The sequence below is a fragment of the Oryzias latipes genome, chromosome 3, assembly GCF_002234675.1.
Source record: "Oryzias latipes chromosome 3, ASM223467v1".
NCBI classification, from domain to species: Eukaryota; Metazoa; Chordata; class Actinopteri; order Beloniformes; family Adrianichthyidae; genus Oryzias; species Oryzias latipes.
Genome location: NC_019861.2, coordinates 37,308,867 through 37,329,757, shown reverse-complemented (window position 1 = coordinate 37,329,757; position 20,891 = coordinate 37,308,867). Strand labels below are relative to the sequence as shown.

The 20,891-nt window shown below is 47.1% G+C and overlaps 3 protein-coding genes across 3 annotated transcripts in view; 1 reads left to right on the top strand and 2 right to left on the bottom strand.

Annotated features, from left to right (window-relative positions):
• The window catches only part of il-17a/f-1 (interleukin-17A/F-1), a 1,220-nt gene extending 1,142 nt beyond the window's left edge, over nucleotides 1-78 (top strand). The window contains exon 3 of the mRNA NM_001204785.1: nucleotides 1-78. This exon is cut by the window's left edge and continues 198 nt beyond it. Within this exon, the coding sequence (NP_001191714.1) occupies nucleotides 1-43 (43 nt within the window). The 3' untranslated portion in view covers nucleotides 44-78.
• Nucleotides 79-432: 354 nt separating this feature from the next.
• Nucleotides 433-5,522, bottom strand: LOC101161784 (stathmin-4). The gene is made up of 7 exons (XM_004086063.4): nucleotides 5,120-5,522; nucleotides 4,475-4,546; nucleotides 4,287-4,382; nucleotides 3,542-3,753; nucleotides 3,064-3,219; nucleotides 2,955-2,972; nucleotides 433-2,011 (listed from the first exon to the last, which is right to left on the bottom strand). Exons 2-7 carry the CDS (start codon nucleotides 4,485-4,487, stop codon nucleotides 2,003-2,005), a joined length of 504 nt encoding a protein of 167 aa, XP_004086111.1. The 5' UTR covers nucleotides 4,488-4,546; nucleotides 5,120-5,522; the 3' UTR covers nucleotides 433-2,002.
• A 5,342-nt stretch (nucleotides 5,523-10,864) lies between these two features.
• On the bottom strand, nucleotides 10,865-20,796 carry gpn1 (GPN-loop GTPase 1). Its single transcript, XM_023953754.1, has 13 exons — nucleotides 20,627-20,796; nucleotides 19,965-20,058; nucleotides 19,044-19,150; nucleotides 18,209-18,246; nucleotides 14,414-14,492; nucleotides 14,248-14,342; nucleotides 13,641-13,686; nucleotides 13,422-13,568; nucleotides 12,674-12,756; nucleotides 12,551-12,590; nucleotides 12,390-12,480; nucleotides 12,214-12,318; nucleotides 10,865-11,309 (listed from the first exon to the last, which is right to left on the bottom strand). Exons 1-13 carry the CDS (start codon nucleotides 20,762-20,764, stop codon nucleotides 11,203-11,205), a joined length of 1,170 nt encoding a protein of 389 aa, XP_023809522.1. The 5' UTR covers nucleotides 20,765-20,796; the 3' UTR covers nucleotides 10,865-11,202.
• Nucleotides 20,797-20,891: the final 95 nt, after the last annotated feature.

The window sequence follows — 20,891 nt, the reverse complement described above, 5'->3', positions numbered from 1 at the left end:
GGGCTGCACCTGCGTGAAGCCCGTCGTTCAAGTCCAGCAGTGAGAACCACAGAGACTCACTTCCTGCCGGAATCAAACCTTTGCTCTGACGTTTCCATTCGTGCGGGAGTGCTGGCAAACGTCCTGGAAGCTGATCTAACATTCAGAGCTGCGGTGAAAGGTTTGGTAAAAGCGGCGTCATCGGCGTAGAGTGGCGCCTTTCTGAGGTTTCTGTGTTGTTTTTTTTGGATTGAGATCTTTTCATCTCACTGTAGCAAAACCTCAGACTAACTACACAGATCGACTCACTCTGAGGGTTTGAGCAAATGTTTCATGTTATTTATGCTTCCAGACTATTTAATGACGTTTTCTTTTCTAAAGTGGGTATTTATATTTACTGATTTATTTATTTTCAACAGATGGAGAGTCAATAAAAACGAACAGAACAAAGAAGCGTTTGTTGGTGTTTTTATTTGGTTTTAAAATAGATTTCTGTACATTGTTGTCGTCCTGACAGCAGAGCAGCTGTAAACACAGAAACACTCCTTCATTCGCTCAGTCGCTCCATCGCCGCCATGACACGTCCCTCTCAGCTGTAGGGCCGCCACCGATCAGCCAGAAAACGCTTGAAAGAGCCGTCCGGCGCTGTTGAAGGAACAGCAGCTCAGGGCTCAAACTCTGCCTTCAGGGACGCTGCCGCACAGCCAGGCTGGAGCCGCGTTGTGTGTTTGGTTTTGGAGCTGAAACTCCTCCGCTCTGATTTTCCTAAATCTGCTCCGGAGTCGCCGTTCCGGTAAATTCCTGTTGAGTTTGTTGGTGTTAAACTCCAGAACACGGTATCAGACCGGACCGTTCTGGAGCGTTTGTCTGGATCCTGTCAACGGGACGCAGTAAAATCTTGACTCAGTGCAAAGCCTTTAACCCTTGTGCTATCCTATGGGGTCCAGATGACCCCCCCCTTCCATTGAGGTGTTCTCCCTACCATGACAAAGGTGGATAAAGGTGGAAAGATTTCATGTAATCCATGGACACCAGTGAAGATCACAAATCATTGAAGAAAAAAGGTTCAGAGTTCTGTCTAGTGGGTCTAGATGACCCAACTCCCAAAGTGCCTAGGATAGCACAAGGGTTATATGATCCGTCTCGTGGTTATGGTCTGTAGCTCCGGTAAGGCAGGAGTTCAGACCTGTGAGCGTCCTGTTAAAGTCAAAAGTACTGATCTGCAGCGGCGGCGGCCACGACACTCAGGGTCCATGCCCAAAAAAAATCTCTTTTTTACTCTTTTGATGTAAATTTCCCCACATATTTTCATCGCTGTTGTGCCAATATTGTTGCCATGGTAACTGTAAACACGAGGGCGGAGCTGCTTTCTGATCATTAGATGGCCGAATCTTTACGGCGTCAAAATGTTCTGGCAGTGTTTTCCGTCACTTTCAGAACAAACTGCTTCTCTCGGCTGTGAAATTGCTTTAAACCGTCTGACACAGTACCGATTACCGGACCGAGGGCCGACCGCTGAAGCTGCTGTTCCCACGGCAACCACTAGATGTCACCCAGGAGCAACAGGGATGAAAACGGACTTGCACTGTCCAGCAGGTGGAGACACTGGACTGTAAATCCACTCCGTCTGTCCGTCTGGGGGATGCGTTGCAGACCTCTGCTCACGTTGGGTCAGTCCGCTTCATGCTAACACAGCCGCACACAGGTGGGCAGACAGGTGAGCACACAGGTGGGCACACAGGCACTGTCGGCACCAAAGCACAGGGAAATGCCTGCAAACCATCTGGTGATGCTGCAGCTGCAGCTTCATGAAGGAGTTTCCCTCCTCCAAAAGAGTCCTGGTTGAGTCTTGGAAGGCGATGGGTGGGACCCGACCTGGGTCCTCCTCCTCCTCCTCCTCTTCCTCCTCTTTCAGAGTCACCTCCAGTCGGTCCACCGGCTCCAGCGAGCAGCTTCCCGCCACGTCAAACAGCCCTCAAAGGATTTCCCAGAATAAAGTTCAGCTTGTGTTGTGATCAGGCCATCAGGACACCTGCAGGCAGAGGACAGGCTGTCACAAACTCTGCTGTCTGAGCTGACTTTGAATGCAGCACGCAGAGAACGGAGGTTCTGCAGGTTGAAGGTTTCGATTTTTCTGGGGGGGTCTGATTGAATTCTAGAAGTTTAAGTCCTTGTGGACTTTTCATAGCAAATGTTCGGCAGCCATTCTTAGCCTTGGCTGAAATAAAACGGCGTTTTGTTTTCCTCAAACATCCTTTTGGACTTCGTGGTCTATGAAAAGCTTCTCTTTACTGACTGGAGCACCGAAACTATTTAGAAAAACACTTAGAAGAGAAGAAACGTCCCCAAAGGCTTTGGTTGACGTTGACAGTGACGCACGCATCGGTGGCGCCTCCGTCCTCCTCAGAGGTACTTTTAGTCCTTTAGCAGCTAAAATGTAAAACATCTTCAAATGTTTCCTTTGCTAACCTGAAGCCGACACACCTGCTGGACAGGTGACCCAAACAGGCTGGCGCTGGTCTGGGCGGGGTGTCTTTAGTCTCTGTTCTGTGTTTGCTGTATCTCAGATGTTTAAAGCCCCACTCCGGTGTTTTTAACATGTTCTTGTGTCATTTTTCTCACGATGGACACGCAGGAAGAAAGTCGAGCCTAAAATTGCAAAACGACGCCGACTTTGGCTGCAGACAGAATCATCAGTATGAAAAGACGCTTTGACGGCGGATCAGGAGAGGAGCGGAGCGGCGTTTCTCTGGTGACTCCGCCTCTCACAGACGTTTTTGGGTCTCATTGTTGCATTTGTTTGGGTTTGTGGACTGAATTCATCTTGTCCTCCTGACTATGTGTCCTCTGAACACATAGTCAGGAGGACAAGTGGAACTCGGACTCATTCGGGTTTCTGGAGAACCAGCAGAGTTTCTTCTCCTCCTTTGGATCCTCCTCAGCAAAAGAGCAGAGCGACGTGTTCTGTCACTCACCTCCCTCGTGTGCTTGTCCTGAAACAACAACAAAACGACAAAAACGCGTTAAAAGGAGCCGTTTTCCCGCCGCTTCCAGGTCTGCGTCGGCGCCTGAGGTGGGCCTCACCTCCTCGTCCTGTGAGGCGTTCAGGTGCATCTGTTTCTGCTGCTTGTTGGCATCGGCGCGGTGCTCCTGGCGCTCTTTGGTCAAAGCTTTCTGAGCGACTTCCCGCTCGTGCTCCCTCCTCTCTGCCAGGTGTTTCAGAAGCTCCGCCTCCTGACACTTTTCATTGGAAGAGAAACAAAGATGCCTTGTCAGTCAAATGAGCTGCTTTCACTTTTAAGTCAACAAAAGTCACGGCGTTCCACAGGGATCCTTTCTAGAGACGCTGGAGGTTTTTTAGAAACACGTTTGAGTTCATAAAATGCTGCGTTACACTTTGTTGTGTCCGTCATGACTGAGGAGGATTTCAAACTGTTTCTTGCCCCGCCCACATAACAGCATGACAACATCAAACTACCCTCACGGTTCCATTCTTTCCACTGGTGGCCGTTCCACGCCGGGTCTGATTGGCAGTTCTCTGAACACTGAGGAAGACACAAACCTTCCTCCTCTCCTGAGCAGCGTCCAGTTTCTTCTGGATCTCCTCCAGCGACGGCTTTGGGCGAGGCGGCGTGGTGGCCCGCAGCTCGGGGCCGCCGTCGAAGGTGGGCGGCTTCAGGATGACCTCGAAGGCCTGGCCGCTGGCCCTCTTGCTGAGCTCGATGACCTCCATGTCTCGGATGTTGCAGAGGTTCAGGTCCACCACCCCCACATCTGTGGAGGAGACGCCACCTCAGCATCAGGTCAACCGCAGACACGGAAACGGTCCTGCTGTACCGTGGCGGATGACCGTGTGTGTAGAGGTTGTCCTGGGCAACCAGTGCATGCGGCATGCCCCGCCCACAAAACCTAATTTTGTCAATAAGTTACAAATATTTTGGACTGCGAGCATTTCCTGTTGATCAGGGTGCACTCCTGGGATCTAAACTGTGTTGCCATGGAAACAACAATTGGGTTATGTGAAAGCTTTTTTTCATACGAGACTATGATGACATCACTAAAACATCCAGCCAAAAGGTCTTCAAAAAGGCCCCGCCCCCAGTTATGGTTGCTATGGTGATCTTAGGTGGAGTTAGAAACTGTCCTATGCTGGAACTGACAACTAAAGACCACGCCGCCTGTTACCATGGTGACAAAGGTCAAGCATGGTCCCCCTTTGTCCTCAGGGGGCGTGGTCAGGCCTAAACTGTTGTCGAGCAGAACATTGTGGCATCTCCGCGGCGGCCTGACCCTCTGAGCGCACTCACCTTCCTTCTCCTCCGCCTTTGGACCTCCGAGCTCAGGAAGGAGGCAGGAGCAGAAGATGGACACCAGGGGGAGCTCTCGCATCTTCTGCTTGTACGCTGGAGCATCAGAGGAGACAGGAGGAATGAGGTTCTGCGGCTTCCACAGGATCAACCAACGAGCCCAGGAACGCAGAGAAGTTCAGGTTTACCTGTGAGGGTCATGATGAAGATGATGATGATGGAGACCACGGCTGAAGACGCTGCTGAGGTAGAGTCTGTTCCTGAGGAGGAAACACAGAACCCATGAGAACCCAACCAGCTAAAGTTCTCTTCAGAGAACCTCAGAGGTTCTGGCATCTGCTGCTGCTGCTTCAGCTGCTGGTCCAGTAGAGGTTCTGGTCTCAGCAGGTTCCGGGATCTGAGCGAATCAGCAGCAGAGGCTGGTGGGAGTCCAGAACCAGGAGCCCGTGGGGGCAGAACCTGCACAGCCCAAACACTTGTACAGAACTTTTCTGCGGAACCCGCTTCTCCAGGCACCGTCAGTGCCTCGGCGCATGCGCAAAACTCTATTCCAAAGATTTCGGACTAAAAACTGAAAAGTTTCCGATCAGACCAGAACAGCAGAGGAAAACCTCTGAACCGCATTTTCTGAGGAACAAAAGACCCGCGGCGACTGCGCGCGAGCGCGGGACCGCACGTGCGCGAAGCCACGATGATGTCATTGTTGACATGCAGCCACTAACTCAGCAAATGCAACACAAAAATGACGGATGAGGAGACGTTGAAGCAGAAGTAGGCAGACGAGGAGAAGCTGCGGATGAAGGTTCGAAACCCAAAGCTCCGCGGACACTCACCCTGCTGACGCGCCGCTGCCGCCGCTCTCCTCTGAAGATCTGCAGCTCGGCAGCTTCAGCAGCTTCAGCATCTGCGGCATGACATCACCGCGCAGCGCTCTGATTGGCCAGAAGAGAAGCCGCGCCGGGATTGGTCCGCTGAGGCGACTGGAGGAGAGGAGGGGAGACAGAGGAGGGGAAGGGAGGGGAGGGGAGTCGTCCTCACGACCCCCTGAGGGTTCTTCATGCGAGGAATTGACGGGAAAGTTTCACAGCCAACTTCAGCAGGACGTTCACGCGGTTCTCTGCGAGGAACCTCAACCTGTCAGAGTTCCCAGCATCCCACGAAAAAAGCAGAACACACTGACAGACCGGTTCCTGTAACCCTTGTTCTATCCTAGGCACTTTACCGTTGGTAGCTGGGTCATCTAGACCCACTAGACAGTGCTCTGAACCTTTTATCTTCAATGATTTGTGATCTTCACTGGATTACATGAAATCTTTCCACCTTTATCCACCTTTGTCCTGGTAGGGAGAACACCTCAATGGAAGGGGGGGGGGGGGGGGTCATCTGGACCCCATAGGATAGCACAAGGGTTAAGCTGGAGCAAAGCGTCACAGATGAAACATGAACTCTAAAAGCAGTTCAGACTCCACGCTCACTACTTTTGTTTCTTTAAAACGTCGGATATGACGTCATTTAAGTCACAAAGTTAAAATCTAATTAATATGAGCGTTTAGCTACGATTATTTATGAGTCCACTGTCTTCTGAAGATAGAAATGTTGATGGTTTATTAAAAAATACATTCAAATACATTTATTTGGGCAAAAATTGTTCCGCCGCAATGCATTGTGGTCTATATTCACTGATCTAGTGGGCATGGAAAATGTTAGCATGAGTTACTAACTCGTTTTGTTTTTTACGTATTGGCGGCAGAATGATCCAAACTTTATGAAAATGTTTGTTTGGTGATAAATGATGAGAATTTGGTGAAATAAGATTAATATAAAGCAGTTTTACTAAAGAATATCTGAAGAAGCTTCAGTTAAAATACTAAATGTTGACTTGTCTTCACAATTCTTTAGTGTCTGAATTATTGGATGTTCCTCATCCATCCATCCATCTTCTTAAGCAGCTGAACCCCTTTTGGGGTCACGGGGTCACCGGGGTTGTAACCACTGTTCCACCGTTCAGCCCCTCAGATTGACACAAAGAATGTAGTTTGAGAAACCAAATCCCCCTGAGCACGTGTGGCGCTGAGCGCCAGCGTGTGACGTGAACCTGCATGTCCTTCAGCTGATGACCTTCTGGACCGTCACGCTGCAGACGGTTTGGATGCAGCTCTAAGCCACCTGAAGTTTGGGCTTCGGTCTGCCAGAACCAGCTTTGGCTCCGACTGAGCGGGTTCAGTTTTAAGGCTCTGACAGAGACTCTCCTTTCTGTGCTCCTAACGTCTCGTTGACCCTTTGATGGAGGAGGCGGAGCTTTGACCCTCCAGAGGACCTGGAGAACTTCACGGAGAGCTGCTGGTCCGGTCCGGTCCGGTTCCTTTCTGAGGAAATGTCAGAGCTAAATTTGAAGGCTGACAGCGGCGTTGCTCATCACGCCTGGAAGCAGCTCAAACACGCGACGCCTCCGCCTGTCAGTCATCCCGCTCAGGGAGGGCGGAGCTTCCATCAGAAGAACAGTCTGCTGCTCTCAGCTTTCAGGCATGTGTGGAAAAACACGCTGCAAAAAACAACACTGCATCTGGAAGGACTACAGTTCCCTTGATGCACTGCAGCAGCACACAGTGTTCTGGTGCCGCACCGCCCGCTGAAGCAGGTGATGTAATGCAGCTGCTGCGAGGAGCTTCCACACAGGAGCCCCCCCACATCTACAGGATGAGGTCACCCTCAGCCAATCAGGCGGCAGCTCTCAGGGCCACGCCTCCCCCTCGACCTGCAGCCTGGAATGGGGGCTTCGGCTGAGCGCTGCTGCAGGATCCCTGGAGGTGACGTCACCTTCCCCCCTGCAGGGTGATGTCATCGGCAGTGAGGTCACCGCCGAGCCCTCACGCCATGATGTCATCATTTACCAGAAAAGGTGATGGAGGAGGGCGTTTCACTCCGGAGCAAACGGACAGACGTTTCCATGGATACAATCCAGAGGATAAGAAGGCGTGGTGGCGGGTTAGAGAACCGCCATGGAGGAGGTGATGAAGAGGATGAGGACGATGCCAGGAACCCAAACAAACGTCTCAATTCATCTCAGAAAAACACTTTCATTTCCCCCCAGATCACATTTACGGCAGTGAAATGTTCAAGGCCAGCTTCACATTTATGCCACGGCTCTGCAATCAGCAAATGAAAACAGGAAACATTTGTTTGGAACGTCTTCTGTTCATGTTTATCTCTGCACAGCTTCACGCCAGGAGGAGAAGCGTCCAGAGCGAGGCCTGCAGTCGTGAGAGGCGGAGCGGCGTCGTGACTGGGCTTCTGAGGGGAGGGGGGCGGCTGTGGGAGGTGAGTCACGGAGGCTGTGGGCGGAGCCTTCCAGAAATCTGCTCAGAGACACGGAGACGGACCGTCTGCCTGTTTCACCTGCTGACTGACAAACAGCTGAGGAGAGACGGTCTGAACCAGAACTCAGAATCTGGATCAACCACCAGAACCAGAACTCACAGAATCTGGATCAACCACCAGAACCAGAACTCACAGAATCTGGATCAACCACCAGAACCAGAACTCACAGGTTCAGCAAGAAACAGTCAATAAAAATAAGGAATTATAACTAATTAATTGAAAACGACTAAACAAGCCATCAGTTATTGAAATCCATTAGTTGTTAAATAAAACATAAACTAAAAGGATCTGAGTCTCCAGAAGAAAATCCAGGCTTGATGCTGTACTGCTGGATGAAACTAAAGGGTAATAAATGGCAAAAAGAAATGATGAAAGTTGACCCTAAATAAAGTGAAAACAGAACAATAACAAAAAAGATGTTTGTAAAAAAAGTGCCAGAGCCGGGTATCGAACCAGCGAGCTTCAGAACCAAGGATTCCCCATTTATTTCAATGGAGGCAGAAATCCTGGAATATCTTGAAAACAGTGAATTAAATACTTTAAGATTCATTCCAGGCATGAAAACAACAAACATCCTTTTGTTGTTTTTGTCTGAATAACTGCTTTGTTTTCTCCGTCTCACAACATGAGGACATTTTTCTCCCGTGGTAAAAACATCTACTGTCTCAGTGTTGATAGATTAGCAGGAGATAAAAATGATGTATAATAATAATGATAAACATACTTTAGAAAACGGACAAAGGGGAAGTTTAAAAACGAGTCCATCCTTCAGGTAAACTAGAGGTTAACTAGTCTGAGGTTACTGAGACTAGAGGTTAACTAAATGCACCACAATCAGTGTGAATCTATGGCAGCTACTCGTTTACCAGGTCATTTTTCTGCAGACGTGTTATTTTAAACACACCCGTAATCTGACACCACCCACATGGTCATCTGAGACGCCATCACGGCCAAATGGGGGGGGGGGGGCACAAAGCAAGAGGAGAGGTTTGTTCAGTCCACCCACCTGTCAATCAAGAAAAACACCCACCCCTAATAAATAATAAAGGTTATGGTGTTTATGGTGTTTCTATGGTCAGACATCTTTATTTGTTCTTTGTGACTTTTATTAACTTCCTTCAACTTTTCGTTACTTTTTGGGAGAAGTTAGCAAAATTGGATCCAAACTGTTCCTCATCGTTCATTTCTGGCTGATGATCATCAGATCCTGAGCGTTTTTTCCATCTTTGTTGAAGTCGTTCTGGCACACGTGAACAGAAAGGAAGGTTTTCCAGCAGACTCTTATTTTGAAAGCATCGTCAAACCAGCAGAAAGACGCTTTAAGAAAACGTGGATTTTCTAACCACATTTACTGGAATGAAGTCATCCTCCAACTGGCTCCTTTCCATGTTGAACAATGAATTCATCTAATCCAACAGGATGTTGGGTTTTCAAAATAAGACCGAAAAGAAAAATCCAATCTAAAGATGTTTTATTGTTGAAACTAAAACATAAACATTTGGTTTCAAATGATGTAAAAACTGATTAGATTTAGATTTTCTTTTATGGTCATTGTCCATTGCATAATGAAATTGAAGCATCACCATTTCAGTACAAAAATAGAAAAATATAAAATTAGCCTAAATTACCAGAGGGGTTTATGCAAATACACACCTATTGTGTTAGGAAATCCAGAACCGCCCAAGAGGAAGCAGCTAAAGAGGATTAAGGTACCAACGGACCTCCAAACCCTCTGACCCCCCCCTGCCCTGGTCTTCAAGCTCCCCCCTTCTGATGTGGATGTTGTGGTTCCGATGAGTCCGGCAGGGACAGGATGTTCTGGAAAACGAGGTGGGGGTTCTCAGACCTCAGGTTATTTTAACGTGTCCAGGAGCTGAGCAGACAGACGGGAGCTGAAGGCGCCGTGTGTTGGACAGATTTGGCGGTTCTGGGTCCTCTGACACACTAGGAGTCTATTTTTAGTAGTAGGTTTGGGGGCTGTCATCTGGACTTGGTTTTAAAGTTAGAAGACGTTTCACCTCTTATCCAAGAGGCTTTGTCAATTCAGAATTAGCTGGTCTAAGAGCTCATGGGGGAGGAGTCAGACCTGAAACTGCATCTACAGCAGTGTTAAAAACTAAGTCCAGATGACCTTTAAACCTACTGCTATGATGGAATCAACCTGAATGAAAGAGTCTTCATAGACATAGGAGTCTATTTGCATAAACCCCTCTGGTAATTTAGGCTAAACTTGATTTATTTTGGTTCCATTTGTCTCTGTTTTTGATAAGGTTATTGTGATTCTGACTAAAACTGAAATGTAGTATTTTAGTTTGCAGATCTGATTCTTTTTCTTGATGAGACTTTTTTTCTCTGGTGTCTTTTTTCAGACTCCAGCTCCGAGTGAGTCAGCAGCTCTTCAGGCCGACCACGCGGCGAGTGGGCGCCGTGCGATGACAGATGGTGGTGGGCGGGCTGAATCCATTCATGAGAGCCCAAGCATGAATGGAGGAAGAACCGGAGAAGAAAACTGTGTGCCGGCCGGGGGTGGGGGTGAGGTGCTTCCAGAACATCAGTGGGCTGTTTTTCCGCTGACAGGAGATAATTGTTCCTGCATTTATGTCTCATCAACATCCATTCACCAAGCATGGAGGCCACGCCCACAAAACAATGGTTGTGCATATTGAGCATAGCAAAGTCGATCACTGCTAGCTCCACGGAGAAAGTGGGTGTTAGCCTGGGGGCGGGGCTGGAAGCGCAGACTCTTCCTGGAAGGGGCGGTTCCTCACTTTGTTATGTCACAATGTGAGGAACCGCCCGTTTTGTGGGTTGGGAGGGGAAACAGAAATGCAGGAAGGAATCAAAATACCACTTTGGGTTGTTTATAGAGAGGAATAAACATTATAATACACTTAAAAAGTGGATTTAGAGTGATATAGACCCTTTAAGGCGGGGCTGCATTTGGCCACTGGGCCGCACTTTGGACATGCCTGCCTTTCTCTACAGAGGAGCTGCCCTTTGGGGAGCTCCAGACTCAGTCTGGAACACCGTCTGTGCACTCGTATGACTTTTCAATTCCAAATAACTGCTGCCGTCATTTGACTACCGTACATTTTAGACCCAAAAGCCTAAATCAGGATTTTACGACCAAAACTGAGGCTAAACTACGTTAGGAAGTTTGTTCTCTCAAAGCTTTTATGGCCTTTAAATGTAAAACAGACTCGGGTGAGAAAAAGTGTTTAAATGAAATGTAAAAACTGAAAACACATTTGTTAAAATGCATTTCCTGCGTCTGGGTCACCGTCACATGCCGGCCACTGACTGAAGTCTCTGATGTTTATTTGTTTAGATCATAAATCTGTTCACAAACAAAAGCAAACAGTCATAAAACAAAAACATTTCCATAAAAAAATACTTTCTAAAGGAGCAAAGCAGCCGATCGGGAGCTCTGCATGGGGGTCAAAGGTCACCCCATCAGTCCACAGCTCTCACTGTGTGTAGACACCACCTGCTCGGTACATTAGCCTGTGCCAGTCCACGGTCTGGAGTCGCTCAGAGGTCACGGCGCCTCAGGCACGGCGCACTTCCTGTTCCGCACCTGAACCACTTCCCGTCTCGCCTTCAGGAAGTTCCCGAAGGCGGCGCTCTCTTTGCTCTCCTCCGTGACTGAAAGCACAAACGTTCACATGTTAGCGTCTCTGCGCCCCCTCCCTGATGGAAACATCCACACGCCTGGTCCAGAGAGGGAATCGAACGCGCGTCCTCAGCAGCTGGAAGGGTGGGGAGTGAAGTGAGCAGAAACTGCTGTGGCGATCACAGATGAGATCCAGACGTTTGGATCAATAATCAGAGGGTAAAGAATCGTTACAGTCGGACTGAACCATTGATCACATTAGCAAGGGGGGGGGGGGCCTGAATAAAATGTAATTCTTGGATTTGAGTCTAGACGTTCAGCAGCAGAAGACAGGTCTCCAACAGGAACAACTGGAGTGACGCTCCACCACAGCACAGACCTGTCTTCATGCAGAAGATCCTCCCGGTTGGCCTGGTGACGCCGGATGGCCTCCAGCGGCGCCGCTGATCTAACAGTTTGGACCGACGGCGGGTCAAACCTTTACGTTTGGACGTTTCATCTAAACGGAGGAAAATCTTCACGGTTCCGTTAAAATGCAGAGCAAACATCCCTAAAGACTAAAAAATCTGTTTTAATGTTTATGTAAATATGGAAAAAAGGCTCTTTATGGATTTTGCCATCCTTTAAGTTTCCTTTGCTTCGTTTTTCATCGCAGTTTTGCCGCCTTTTTCCCTCCAACACGTTTTCAAACTGAAAGTGTAAAGTGAAGCCAGTGAGTTTGTCCCTTAATGAAGATACTTTCTACAGAGATGTTTTTCTTTCTCGTCGTGCCTCATCTCGCCTCATGATGGCGCTCAGGGGCCGATAGAAGTTGATCACATTGTTCGATGACACAGAATTTGGCTCGGTTGCCACAGCAACCAAACAGGGGCGGAGTTTGTGATGGCCGCCTGTTTGGTTGCTTCTACGGAGTCCGTCCACCTTCGTCTTCCTCACCTGTGTGGTCGATGTCGTCGGTGTCGCTGTCCTCCTCCTCCTCGTCATTGTCGGGGTTCCCACGCATCATGATGAGGTCACTGGGTCCCGCCTCCTCGCCGCCCTCTGCGGTCGGACACAGAGTCAGTTGGAGTTAAATACAGGGTTTTTTAAAGAGTGGGCGGGGCTGTCTGCACCTGTGGGCGGAGTCCCGGTCACGTTCACGGCTCCCAGGTCCTTCCTGAGCCGCTCCAGCTGCTCCTGCTGCTTCCTGCTCTGCGCCTCCGCCTGGGAACAGGAGCGTGACTCAGAGAGCGGCCGGCGGAGTCGACCCCACACACAAACGCCAAACACTCACCAGCTGCTGGCGGAGGCGTTCGTACTCAGGCCGGTACTCTCTGGGGAAGGAGGCGGAGCTTCGTTACTTTCACCGTATGAAGCAGCAGAGGGTTTGAAGCTTCGTTATGCTTCCCAGACTCACGTCTCGTACTCTTTGGCCGCGTCTTCCACCTGAACGAACAGATCGTCCAACCCGCTTCCCGTGACAGCAGACACGCCCACCACCTATAGAGACACGCCCACTTAAACTCTGCCTCGGTTTGTTCTGTGCTATGAACAAAAGTCCAGACAGACTTTGAAAAACATCTACACGACACACGGCGTAACCTTCAGGAACCGGCAGGGAGAAACAGCAGAACACAAACAGCTAACAACGTTTAATGAACGACAGTGAAGTTAAAAAAGACGTTTCTACGGTGTTCTTCTCCGGTTTCCTCTCCTACAGCGCTCCTCACAAGACCTTTATTTTGAAATGTCAACAGAAAAACCAGGACTTTAACTGGATGTTCAAAGGCGCAGGGCTAACTTCAGCCAAACTGTGGTGTCAGAGGAGCACCGTGATGGAATAAACAGCCACAGCACAGCAGAAACCATGAAAACTGTCCAACCTTCCACACAGCTCTAAGCCAACGGCTGAAAACAAAGCAGGCCTGCAGACATGGATGTTCCTGCTGTGTTTTTTATTATAAATAACCTTTGTAAATGTTTTGACCACTAATACTAAAATGTTTTATCCTGAAGTGTAGCTCCTGTGCTAATAACTCTGGCATATTTCTGTGGAAGCAGCTGCTGAAACATTGATTAATGTGTCCTGACAGAACTTGGATTTGGTTCCCTGTAGATCTCATGGGTCAGCGCTCTTTGCACCTCTATGGACTCCTGACTCTCACCCTCAGGTTGGTGTAGAACTCGTCCAGAACCAGGCTCATGGACCGGGTCAGGTTGCTGACGTAGGACGTCTCCTGGTTCAGCGCGTCCTGGAAGGCCTCAAAGTCCTGCATCCACTCCACGGCGAAGCCGTGGTCGATGATGTCCGTCTGCAGAACCAACAGACAAACGGTCGGCGGCGGGAACGGCGGCGTGACGGCGTGGAGGCGGGACCGACCTACCTTGTTCATGACGACGATGAAAGGAAGCTTCGTTTTGTAGAGAATGCTGCAGAAAGAAGAAAGGATTCATTCAACAAACACCAGCAGGGGGGGCAGCAGGAGGGGGGGGGGGGGGGGATAAAAATCCACATCCAAATCAAAAGAACCACAAGAAGACATGAAGCTGGCGTCTGCGCCGACAGCGCCCCCTGATGGTTGGTTCTACTCATAACTTTTCTTTGTTCTGCTTTTTATTTCCAGTTTTAACGTATTTACAGGAAAAACTTGACAAAAAGCTTGAATGGAAATAATCCGTCTGTTCTGTGTCATTTTTTTATTTTGTAAATCGGTCAACTTTCCAGGTATGAGGGTCCACCTCTGATCAGTAAGTGGCAGGTTTGATTCCCACTCTGCCTGTTCACGTGTCTTTGGTTTGACATGGTGGTCCTTCGCATGGCAGCATGGTGTGTGCACGTGCGTGTGCATGTGTGTGTCTGGATGTAACGCACTTTGGGCCTGAATGAAGGTAGAAAAGCGCCGCAGACGCCGTTTACTGCATGTTCTCTGTGTTTGAGACCTGAGATGCAGCGCTGAGCATTCTGGGAGATTGAACTCCGGCTGCCTTTACCTGCAGGCGTACAGCATGTTGGACATGAAGGTGACGGGGTTGACGCTCCGGGACGTGTCCATCACGTAGACGACCACGACGGGAAAGGACGAAGCCTGAAACACAAACACAAGGTGACGACCACGACCACTTCAGGACGCCGTAGACGACGGGAGACTCCGCCCACCAGAGCCTCCGTGATGATGGTTCCAGACGCCGACCAGGTGAAGACCTCAATCTGACCGGGGGTGTCGATGAGGACATACCTGCAGGGGCGCACAAGACTGTCACCTTACTGGTCCACCAGACCATAAAGGGGCGGAGTTTCCGCAAACACTTTACATTTGGACTGAAAACAGATGTTGACAGTTAAAGGTTGTGTCTGAATTCCCGCCCAAACCCCTAACAACTAAAAAACTATCTAGTGCCCTGGAACACAAAAGCAGGTCGGACGCCACGCTCACTACTTTTTTAAACCGCGACTATGACATCACGATTTCACAGAGTGAAAATCTAGTGTTTTATGACGACCATTCATGAATCCACAGAGTTCAGATGAGGAAAACATTTTTAAAAAAATACATTTTTTCTCAAAAACACAATGCTTTATAAAAGCACACAGTCACAGCCACACACCAACCCCAGTCGCACACCGGTGGCACACTCTGCTGCTGAACACTGGCGCCAACCCCCCACCGGGGCAATGTGGGGTCTGGCGTCTTGCCCAAGGGCGCTTCCTAAGCATATGGGCGGTTAGGGCAGGAATCGAGCCTTCTGATCAGGAGTCGACCGCTCTACCACTGCACCACGGCCGACCCCCATTGTGGTCTATATTCGCAGATCTAGTGAGCATCGAGACTTCTGGGAAATTTCTAGGGCACTCGACTTTGGAAGTGTAGATTCTGACAGCACTAGAAAACGCAGAACGCTCTACAGAATGAGTAGGGAAGGAATTCAGACACAAGCAACGCCATTCTGTCATAAACATGAGTGTGATGTCATCAATCAGGTCATTTGATGTCACGCTAACACAGTTTACAGGATATTGTCGTGGATGGATGTAGGGATGAAGACAAACAAACACTGTTGAGTTCCAACAACCTACGATGAGTCTGACAGCCGTTCAGATCCTTCCAGGTCTCTGGTTTGGTGATGATTGTTCTGATAAATGGTTTGTTTGGTTGCCGTTAGCAACAAAATGAGACATTTCAACGAATCTTAACGAGACCACAAAGCAGACGTGACGTTTTTTAGAGCTGGTCATTTCTCATTAGGGGGGTGTATTGGCGAGAGTCTGGCGAGACGATACGTGTCATGAAGGGCAAACAAAAAAAGACTTAGAAGAAACTACCATTTAATAAAATGGTCAAATTCAGTTTATTTAATGATCATAATGTTAAGAAATGCTTTTATTTTGGTAACTTAAAATATAGAAAGGGAACAGTTAACATTGTCTGATTTCCACCACAAAATATTTTTCAGTATAAGAAAAATAAAGGAATGAATGTTTCTTAACCAATAAAGGCCCGTACACACCGGGACGAATATTCGCCAGGCGTTATTCGCCACGTTTTTTGTGTTCATACCCAGGCGATTTTTGCTGACGATGAGCCGAGTGAACATGCAATTTCATTCCCTGACATTAGATGGCGCTTAATGTAAACAGAAATACTGTACACAAGGTGGCGCTGCTCAACTTTACGCTTCTTAAAGTCGCTTTTCACTCAGAAGAAGAGAGCAAGTATTTACACGCTTGTCAGAATAATACAAAGAAAACATGAATAACATGAAAACATGAAATTTTCGGGAATATTTTTTTGGTTCGGGGATATTTTAGAATGTCCGTCATTATTTCTTCGCGGCTGTGTAGACGCTACTTGGCGTCTATCTTCTTCGCTGGTATGTGTGCTCAGCAAGGGAGTTTTGTGTTTGAGCGCCCCCAAGTTGTGTTTTACTGTAACTTCAGAAGCTCCAGACACGTGTGCAAAAGCGCCATTCTCATTGGTCGTTTAGTTTTTGGCGCGTCAAACCAAAAAAACGAACCCGAGGCGTTTTTTAAAAACTGACGCTTTGACGCCTGGCATTTTTTCGCGTCGGTGTGCACACTCACATTGGTGCCCTTTGTTTAGTCACGAGGCGTTAAACGTCGGCGAATTATCGCGGGTGAAATTCGTCCCGGTGTGAACGGGCCTTAAGGTTGTAAAAGTAGGATTGGGGAAATAAGGTGGTTTATTTTCAATATTGCTAACTGTAGCTTCTCCAGTATTTCTAACGGTTCAGGAGATTCAAAACCACGGATTCTTTCCGGGAACAACAAAGTGATGATGATGAGGCAGCATGACAGGATGAAGGAAAGTTCCTAACGTGACAAAGAGGCTTTGGTTACATGTCTGCACCGCTGCAGCCACGCTTTCTCACACGGAAGTAAACCAACACTCCTCGCCACGGCGTGGGCCTTTTTTCAGAGCGTTGTTCACATCCCTCTGATCCATCAGGCGGCTGAACTACAATCTAATACTGGGAGGTTCTGCAGAACTTTGACCCGCTTTGCCGACAGCATTTTAGCCGATGCTAAGCGCATTAGCCTCTTAGCCGCTGTGCAGCTGCAGAGCTTCACTCGTTCTGATCTCAGCCTCAAAAAGCACAGCAATCCACGATTTTCTATGTTACCGGCAGCAACACGGCAGAGTTTCTGTTCGGTACCATCCTAAGTAGAAACTCAGTAGTTCATGTCTGATAACAACAGAACCAGCTGCTTCTAGCTGAGGTCTTCCTGTAGTTTTGTAGAGCTCATTCTATGTCACAGCATTACACAAGAGAGGAAATAAGCAAGTTAAGATCTCAGTTTATTAAATATCCAATTTTCCCAAAATACAAAGAAATCCATTTTAAAATAATGAATGCAGTCTATCCGTGCAAAGAACTGTTACACATACGTTTTGGTTTTCCAGAGAATAACTGTTCTTTTTGTGATATAAATATTGAAACACTTGATCATTTGTTTTTTGAATGTATGTATGTTTACAGTTTTTGGGAAGATTTCTTTTTTTGGTGCTCTTCAAAGTTTCCCTTTCCTATTTCTATTCAATTACAAAAGCACATTATATTGTTTGGAGTAGTTTCTGGTGATAATCTATTTGATTTGACATTCAATACCTTATTAATATCTGGGAAATTTTTCATTCACAAGTGCAGATTCTTAAAAACCAAACCTCTATTCAATACATTTCTTAAAGAAATCAGTTTATATTTTAAATCTCTGACATTGATGAAAAACAAAAAGGCAATAAAACTGTGTGTTTTCATTGAAGATCACATGCTGTATCACAATCCCTAGTATTGTAAACTACAATTCTATATATTTTGTTTTATTTATTTACTTATTTTCTTTTTCTCTCTTTTTTTGTGTGTTGTTATTATGTGTATGTTTAAAGTTCAAAGAAAAAAAAAAAAAAAGTTTTGTAGAGCTGCTCAAAGAGGCTCCATGTTCTCTGCTGCCAACTAGTGGTTGGAGGTTGAAGTGGACAACAAGAGGCAGACGCTGAAGGACGCTCAGAAATAATGAAGTAAATATCGTCCTGGCAGTATTTTGAATCCATACCATGGATTGATGAACTATCGCCATATATCACCTAAATGATTTTTTCTTACACCCCTATTTCTCATGAACATCATTGCAGGGCACCTGAAATACAGACTTTAATATTGTCGGGGGCTTGTCCGGGATGCTGTTTTTATTCACGAGTTCAATTCTCCCTCTCAAAAGCAGACCGTTTGATGTGATCTGATTGGCTGAGAGGAGAACGGTGTTTGATCCAACAGATTCTGTCTGCGGATTTTCCGTTTTCTAAATGAAGGCATTGAAACTCCTCTATTACCGTTAGCATACAAGCATTCTGCAACCCAGCTACACACAAACCCCTTTAACTCTATTGAACTCTATGGATGTTCATTCTCGGTTATGGTGCCGGTTTATACTGACCGGTGGTTCTGCTGCTTCTTCTCAATGAAATGCATCACCTGCAAGAACCAAAGCACACAGCAGGTCAGTGGGTCCAGCTCTGTTCAGCTTCAACAGTTCCTCTGCAGTTTCACTTTCCATCAGTCTACAGACTAAAATATCCGTCTGCGAGGATTCACATTTTTACTTTCTGTAGGAACCCTGTAAAAAATAAAGAACTTTCAAGTCTGAAGAAACCTGGTTTGGCCTCAAACTGAAGTGTCTTCAGGATTTTTTAACAGCTTTTCTAAAATTCTGTTCTGAGACTTTTACAGACTAAGGTTGTGTCTGAATTCACACCCTAACCCCCCAACTACTGACATCTATACAGTGCGGCACTATACTAAAAAATACATTTAAATACTTTTTTTTTTTTTGCAAAAATTGTTCCGACACAATGCATTGTGGTCTATATTCTAGTGAGCATTGATGCACAGTGGTTTTTTCAGAGACTTCTGGGAAATTTCTAAGGCACTGGATTTTGGAATTGTAGATTCAGACAAACTAGAACATGACGAACGCGCTGTAGAGTGCAGCATGTAGGGGTTAGGGTGGGAATTCAGACACAGTAGAGTCTCAAACAGACAAAGTTCCAACCCTTCTCATGTCTGTAAACTTTTACTTCATGATTTTAACATCTTGTGAGACGCGTTACTTAGAAATGTTATTGTTTTCCATCATTCAGCCACTCTGAGTTTTTTTATTTAGCTCTAGTATCAAACAGCGTTGAGCTCCTTCATTGGCCTCTGAGGTTCTCCAAGCTTCTGCCCGTCGCTTTTCCTCCTTCAGACCAGACCGTACGGCTGGCTGACCTCACCTGGTCGAAGCGCGTGGCAAACAGGTTGAGCGAGGTCACGATGCCGCCGTTCGGGCCGAGCCCGTACTGCTTCATCACCTCTTTGTAGTTGACAGTGTCCCTGATGTCTGCGGGGGGGGGGGGGGGGGGGGGGGGGGGGGGGGGGGGGCACAGCAGAGCAGAAAGCAGATTTAGAATCAAAAACTTTAACAACTTCTTTTCCCAAGTCTGATGCCAAGAAAGGTCTGAAGATTCATCAAGTAAGGGTTAAGTGTGTTAATTCTGATAATGTACACTTTGTCTGAAATTAACCCGGTTATACCATGGTTAAAGAAATGAATTTTCAATCAGTTTTAACTTCTTCATTCTTGTGGTGTTTTTCCATTTGGATCACTTTTTTTTAACTACATAAATTGGACTAGTTAGAACATTTAAGCTATGTGACCGGAACTTCTTTTTTAGGTGTGCGGTTATCACTTTTTATTCCACACCCAGCAGCCAATCAGAATCAAGAATATTCTTACTTTTTCCATAGAGACATAGGTTTATATGAGCTGCCGGTGCTTTTAGCAGTGCGTGGTTTGTGCTGCTCAGACAAAAGTCTGGAAAACATCCATGAGAACAGAATCCAAACATGCGAAGGACTTAAACACAAACTGAAAAAACAAAAAAAAAAACGTCTTTTTCTACTTTAAGAACAGAGAAACAGTCAAACAGTGATTATTTCAGTCACAGAAGGAACCGTCACGTCGATGAAACATTTCTTCTCTTCAACTCCAGGATTCAAGAGTGTCTGAATCCAGAAACCTTTCAGGTTTTCTTCTGAAAATCTTTGACAAAGTTTCCTGGTCTTTAAATGTTGTGTGTTACAAAAACCATAGCAGGACTGTGTGAAACTGTGTGGATAGAGGGTGTGTGTCCAGTAAGTAGACTGTTCCTCACCGATGTTGGCTGGAAAGGGGACTTCGTGGACCGCCGGGTCCAGGTTGATGACGTAAGGAGGAGCTTTGTGGGAATGAAGATGAGCCGTCAGCCTCTGCGGGAAACGCCATGAAGGTGAGAACCAGACAGGAAGCAGCTTGGAATCGAAACGTCTTTTTATATTGTCAATTTATGAACAGTAGTGTTAGCCTGAAACCTTTAAATCAGGTGGAACCAAACAAGAAATTTGATTTCAAATCCATATTTGGTCAGACTAAAAATCGCTTCATAAACATCTCCAATTCAAACTTTATTCATATCAGCTCTAAATCCGGGGCACTTGATAATTAAGTAGTTTTTTGTAGTAGTTATGCTTATGAGTAGTGATGATAGCCTAGTACTGCAGCAGATTACGACTCTTTTCTCCACTTTTTCCACTTCACTACTTGGAATTTCGATTTTCTTTTATTTTTCTCACGTGGCTTCAAATTCCTCCATATATTCAGACATTTTCCGCCCATTTCTTGGTTATTTTCGCTCGTTCGAATTAACATTTCAAACCCAGAATCGTTTCCATCAGGACGTTTGTTGAGATGGGACCACAGATGTGCTTTCAGCACATAGACGGTGACGGAGGATGAAAAGACGCCGCCGGGCGCGCGCCACGCCGGTCCGTCACTCACCTGAACGAAGGTGGTCTTCCCGGAACCCGCCATACCCAGAACCAGCAGGCAAACGGGCCGGTCTCGGGGAGAAGCCACGCCGTCTCCCGCCGCCGAACTTTCCCGGCTCTCCGTTGAACCCGCAGCAGCAGCCGCCATGTTGGTCGCTGTTATGACGACGACCTGCCGTCAAACCGAAAGGGTTGTCGTAAAATATAGAACTAGGAAGAAGCTACCAGCAGGGGGCAGCAAACCCGCATGATTGGCACTTTAGTGATGACAGAAC

Excerpts from the sequence above, each read along its gene's own strand:
- LOC101161784 (XM_004086063.4), bottom strand. Across the intron at positions 3,754-4,286 it reads AAAGGCGGAGGAGAAGGAAG|ATGTGGGGGTGGTGGACCTG; the intron begins GTGAGTGCGCTC and ends TCTCCTCCACAG. Across the intron at positions 3,220-3,541 it reads CTGCTCAGGAGAGGAGGAAG|TGTCAGGAGGCGGAGCTTCT; the intron begins GTTTGTGTCTTC and ends TCCAATGAAAAG.
- gpn1 (XM_023953754.1), bottom strand. The coding sequence starts at position 20,764 with ATGGCGGCTGCTGCTGCGGGTTCAACGGAGAGCCGGGAAAGTTCGGCG. Across the intron at positions 19,151-19,964 it reads CCCCTTTCCAGCCAACATCG|ACATCAGGGACACTGTCAAC; the intron begins GTGAGGAACAGT and ends CCCCCCCCGCAG. Across the intron at positions 11,310-12,213 it reads CGACGACATCGACCACACAG|TCACGGAGGAGAGCAAAGAG; the intron begins GTGAGGAAGACG and ends TTGTGCTTTCAG.